This window comes from Morone saxatilis, unplaced genomic scaffold (genome assembly GCF_004916995.1).
Source record: "Morone saxatilis isolate NCDOM2014 unplaced genomic scaffold, NCSU_SB_2.0 Contig18, whole genome shotgun sequence".
Taxonomy (NCBI): Eukaryota; Metazoa; Chordata; class Actinopteri; family Moronidae; genus Morone; species Morone saxatilis.
Window position 1 is genome coordinate 6,536,022 of NW_023339740.1, and position 5,877 is coordinate 6,541,898.

Consider the following 5,877-nt stretch of genomic DNA (forward strand, 5'->3'; position numbering starts at 1 on the left):
GCAGACTGCTGCTGCCCTTAATTTCAATGTGATTGTGTAAGAGCACAAATCAGCTGCGAACAAAACATGTTACATCAAACTGACTGATGTGTGCACATGAACTGTGACTAATCCAACCTTTGACTTCACTGCTAGTGTTGCCAGCTGGATAAATATGACCACTCTTCTTAAAATAAACAGTATGTCAGACACAGCGAGACAACAGTGAAGAATGTGTCCAGAGTAAGTAATAATGAGTTTATTTATGTACCAGCAAATCTGTTTGCATTGTTTTTGACATTTCCCTGCTTCTAAGCCAGACACTTACAGTAGCATACAATATCTGAATTTGGAGAATGTTCTCAATACAGAAGAGCACATTTCTGAATAACATATTTACAAACCAAAACACTGTAAATAAACAAATTAAACAAAAAAGAAAGACATTTACAAGTTTTCTAAGTAGTATTCTTCACTGACAAAGCACAAGATGCTAGGTTAAGAAAAGACAAGTCCACATTACAGTTTTCAGTGAATCATAGGTCAAGTGCTACAGCAACAACAATGCAAAGAGTAAATTGAATTAAGGATACAGTAACTGACAAACACATAGATTAACTCAAAACTGGTACGCTGATGTGAGGGCTCTGTTTAGGAGAGAAGCATTACAGTTTTAAGACAAAGCAGAAATCACACTTGTCGTGTCTAAAACTGAAAATAAGATACCTTTGATTCCAGACAAAAATAACTTCACAGTGTAGTATAAAACAAACCCTTGAGTAGGTCAAAAACAGAACAAACTATTTGTAGACTGCTTGTACAGACGTGTAATGTAGTATGGCATGACACGTAACCAAAACAGAACTTTGGGTAAAACACAAAAATGGTGACCATTTGAAAACGTGTTCAATAACTATTGCAAAGAGGCCGTGTAAGTTCAGGAACTCGATTGCAATTTTGAATATAAAGCTTCTGCATGTAAAGCACTGTGTACTGAGAGAGACAGGGAACAGGCAACCTCAAAGGGCAGTTCCCATATTTTTAAACCCGGGCCCTATTTCTTTAAACATTTTAAAAACCTACTTTGGTGTCCAAATGACTAAATGTACACGATGTTTTGGAATTTGTCCACTAGATCACATCAGCCGACTGCCACTGATGGGCTCAGATTGATTCAAAATGTCTGACAACAGTAGGGAAAGGAAGTTTAAGAGTAAGATCCTTTTGTTTAACCAGAAACACATTCTGGGACTGTATCGCTCTGATCAAAGCCACCAGACTCCATTGACAAAAACTTCATTTCACCTTGCAGAACACAGAACTTGTACTGCTGCCTCGATTGGTTATTTAGTTTGTGTGATTTGTGTTTTAACACATTAGTTCGATGGGCATATTTCCTCTGGAAAGGCTTTTACCATAGTTGAGTGAGACCATACTCCACAAGTGACACCTCTGGTTGTGGAAGACATCTTCCAAATGGTTATATTCTTTTTTTAAATTAAAAAAAAAAAAAAAATGTTCCTCCTTCTCAGAGTTTCTTACATGGAGCTCTACAACGAACTGACTCTTAAGTTAGTTCGGATTCAAACTAATGTGCAACACCCGATAGAGCTGGTGCCCTATGTACCAAGGAGTCCTTACTGCAGCGGCACAGGTTTGAGTCCAACCTGTGTCCCTTTGCTGCATGTCATCCCCTCTCTCCCCCAGCCGTTTCTGGTTAAACAAAAAAGGATCTTACTCTTTAGGATTACGTTGCAGTCATCACAGCTAGTGCTGTGCGTGCCAGCTGTGACCTACTGGACCAATTCCAGAACTTAATAAACAGAACTCATTTAGACCCCAAAATACGTAAAAATAGGGTTCAGGTTTACAAATACCAGAATTACCCTTTAAGCAGTAGCTCAGACAAAAGGCATTCATAAGGTTTAGAGTTGCATGGGAACCATAGAAGTGTAATCTGGTCCTAAGGATGTTCTCCTGCATTTACGAGGTTACTTTTGTGTTTAATCCTGATTTAAGATGCTGACTTTCCATAAATGTTCATATAAAATAGTCATATGACACTGGCTGGAGCTAGCATCGGATTCCACCACACAGAACCTTTTCAAAGGGAGAAACAGCAGCAGATGTCAGGTCAGAGAAAACGTGCTGAACAATCCAAGTCTGGCACTTGCATTAATATCTTTATCGTTGCAGCCAGAGACCAGTGAGCTTCCTCTGCTGCACTTTTTCTGCATGCTGTGTGGAGACTGAGGCCACTGCTGTTCTTTGGCGCCCTCATGTGGAGCTGTACAGAGCAATCTGCTGCACCTTGCCCAGCTGTGTCAGCAGCCGTTTCATGCGGTGTTTGAGCTGAGGCAGTCGGGCCAGGGGCTCAGGAGGCTCCAGCTCACCGGTGTAGTCCAGCCAGCTCTCCAGCACTGAGGAGGATGAGCAGAAGAACAACCATAGTTTAAAACGTGGTTACAGGTGATCGGTTGGTTTTACCCCACAGACATTATTCTAGTCTCAAGCAGTTGGCTGCTAACATAAGCAATCTTGATGGACCACCATTTTATGTAACCATTATTAGTAATGCACATAGCTACAAAGTGCAGCTTTCTGCGTTAACTTTGGACAACAATACTGTCAACTGGTATTCTCTGACGGCCTCAACTAGATTCAATTTCCTGTTCATGTCTACTAACATGATATCTGGTTTGTAGTCTGCCTGAATCCATGTGAAAACAGCATTATGATAATTTGGGGAAATAAACGTCAAAATTTCCTACCCTGCTGTGCCAAAGAGACTAACTTCGTAACTAGCGCCAAGGCCACAACAGGTCTTACCGTCCAGCTCCCTCTCAATGAAGTCCATCCTGTGCGAGACCTCGTCCTGGACTGCATCTATGTGATCCAGCAGGTTGATCTGCCTCTGTTGATGCTGCCTACTGTTGTCTGCAGCCTCTCCAGGACCTCTTCCCTCCTCTTCCCTCATCTCAGCCTGGGACCAAGAGCCACCCATCGAAGCCTAGAGACATTCAGGAGAAGTCAGACACGGTTTTCATACAACCATTCTACAAAAAGCTTTCTGCCAAATGGATGCACTATTCATGCTCAAGACAAACAACCAAAAGGGATAGTTACATCATGATTGGTGCTCAAACAAAGGCTGAGATAAATCCTTAAATCTTTTGAGTAACTCCCATGTAATGTTGCCTTGACAACTGACTTCTAATTTAAAACATTCTGTTGTCCACTCTATAAATTAAGACTGTATAACCCTGACGACTCACTGACAAGTCCCCCCCGCCAAAAAAAATAAATTAAAAAAAAAACTGCCTAGAAATATGTTGCCTCTAACACCAGGAGGGAGGTTAAGTTGTTGAGTTATGTCAAACTTCTCAACTATATTCAAGAGTTTTAGTCACGTCACAAGCAGAATCTTAATTAATTTAAGATCTTGCTGCACTTTAAACATCCTTGTCTGCTGTAGAATAAAGCCTAACCTTGTTACTGGTGCCTGTTGATTTAGGCTTGTCTGTCTCCAGCAGGCTTCCGTAGCGCTGCTCCCGTTCTAACAGTTCCTCTGTGCTTCTCATGCTGTCCTCCAGCTCTGAGCCTTGTCGGGTCTCCACCACCAGCCTCTGCTCCACCGCCGGGTAATATGCCCGTGGTTTCTGGTAGCAATGTTCACTGGTAATGTACGAGTCCTGGAAGGACGGAAAGGGGGAGGAAGAGCAGGACGAAGACGAGGTGGTAGCACGGCTCAGCTTCTCCAGGGCATTGGACATTAAAATCTCACCACGGCTCATGTCCTCATCAGGAGTCACAGGGGACGGAGCTGCATCACTGCCACGAAACGAGTCGGAGCCGGTCCTTGACCTCTCCAAATGCTTCCAGGGCTGCCGCCACAGCTGCAAGTCAGGGTGAGTATTGCTCCTGAAGAAAAAGAAAATACAATTACAATTTTGACTTTTTTTGAAATTTTGAAGTAGTTAACAGGAAAACCCCAAAGTCTCTTCATGCAGTTCCTTTGTACTCACTGTAGGATGCTCATCTTGAGCTGCAGCCCGTTGAGGATCTCAACCACATGGTGCACATCTCCCAGCAGCTGGTGGGTTGTGGTGATCTTCTTGGCATTTTGGTGAGAGTAGTTCTCTTCCAGGAAGGAGAGGCCATACATGTGACCATTGCTCAACCACTCACGATCATACCAGTAACGCAGACTCTGCCTCTGACCTGGGAGCGATCAACAAATTGCCATTAAATGGTTTTGATGTAAACCTGTGAGGTGGTCGAGAGTCTCTCTTTAAGAGCCAAGTTGTGTGTGCTGTTGTAGTTGGTTGTTTGGATTAAAAAGGAATTATATATTGCATTCCTTAAGTCCAAATGCAGATGCAGTACACACTCTTAACCAGGGTGCATAGCAGAAGAGGCAAATCCAAGTCCAACACAAAATACTTCCTTCCACAATTCTGTTTTACAGACAATGTGTTTCACTTGCTCCAAACATGCACACCAGCTTACTTCTCCATTCTGGCAGCGTTAGCTTTGTCTCCTAAGTGTCATTTTGTCAAGCTAAAAACAGCTACTGTACAAACATGCAGCTCTTCATTTCCCACATTTATTGTGGACATACTTGTAAGGCCCCTGTTTTATGATATTGAGGGACTTAAATGAATATGCTTGAGTTTATCTGAAGCATAATCAATGGCTCTTCTCTTTAAATTTTTTTTGCCTTCTCTTCCAATAACTGGAAGCATATTCTGAGCCCTGCTACATCAGAACCCAGTTTACTGTACATCTGTGGTTAACACAATCAGTGAAAACCATCCAATTACTAAAAGAAAAAAAAGCTGATGATATATTATAAAATAGTTAACAGTTGTTACTATGAAAGTGAACTTTAGAATCTTAAAAAAAGAAAAAAGGAATCACTGTCCACTGTTCTATAGTGTCATATTTTGTATTGTTCACTAGCTGGCAGATAATACAAATGAAAAAAGGAAGCATGCGTTCTACCAGATGAGTTGAACAAGAGTGCTTTGATGGCAACAAATGTAAAAGAGGACGTGTGTAATTTATAGCCATGGGGCTTTGTGTTGCTCCCTCACCTGGTGGGTCTCTGCAAATGTAGCAGGTGTATCTGTCTGGAACATTGTCTTCCAGCAGGCCCATGCAGGTGCCATGTTGCCAGCACAAACAGTCTTCACACTGAGGGAAGGACAAGTATGTTTTACAATAGTGCAATTCTGAGATTAACAAAACAAAAAAGCTTGCAATGCCCTAAAAATAGACAGGCTGTAAGTGTTGACAAAAAAAAATATAACCAGCTCACCTGAATCATAAAGTCATTCTCTTCTTCTACCTCACAGATACATCGCACAATCTCTTGGTCACTTGTGTCCACAGCACCGGAGTCCACACTCAGGGGAGGCGTAGTGACGTCCAAATCCACCCCAAACTCATCGTCGCTCCACCCGCAGCTGTCAGTGGACCAGTCACTGATGCTGTCCTCATCTACAATATTAAAGACCAACAGAATTATTGGGTTTTAAATGGAAATGACACAACTTGTCAGGACTCAACATCTCCTAAATCTCAAAATTAGTATTCTTTACCTCTACAACATTTGTTGCACTATGAATTGTAATGTACTGATTAGGTGATGAAGCAAGCCGTAGCAGCAAAGGACAGCTCTGGATTCAATCAACCAAGTGCTGAAAATGTGGTCTATGACAGCAGCCAGTTTACTTCTGCAGGTCATGATTTGTTACGTGTAACAACATTTGGACACAGATACATGCAGATCAAACTCAGAACAGCATGATAGATTGAATCCAGAGGAAATAGCAGAATGAAGGGGAGAGGAAGCCATTTATAATCTCACACAAACTAGTACACACACACACACAC

The 5,877-nt window shown here is 42.0% G+C and overlaps 1 protein-coding gene across 2 annotated transcripts in view; it reads right to left on the reverse strand.

Annotated features, from left to right (window-relative positions):
- Window positions 1-216: 216 nt before the first annotated feature.
- Window positions 217-5,877, reverse strand: part of phf20a (PHD finger protein 20, a) — a 13,376-nt gene continuing 7,715 nt past the window's right edge. For both annotated transcript variants that reach the window (XM_035662523.1, XM_035662522.1), the window contains 6 exons: window positions 5,300-5,481; window positions 5,076-5,175; window positions 4,005-4,200; window positions 3,468-3,900; window positions 2,809-2,989; window positions 217-2,399 (listed from right to left, as the gene is read on the reverse strand). In XM_035662523.1, coding sequence (XP_035518416.1) covers window positions 2,257-2,399; window positions 2,809-2,989; window positions 3,468-3,900; window positions 4,005-4,200; window positions 5,076-5,175; window positions 5,300-5,481 — 1,235 coding nt within the window. In that variant the 3' untranslated portion in view covers window positions 217-2,256. The remainder of the gene's footprint in view (window positions 2,400-2,808; window positions 2,990-3,467; window positions 3,901-4,004; window positions 4,201-5,075; window positions 5,176-5,299; window positions 5,482-5,877) is intronic.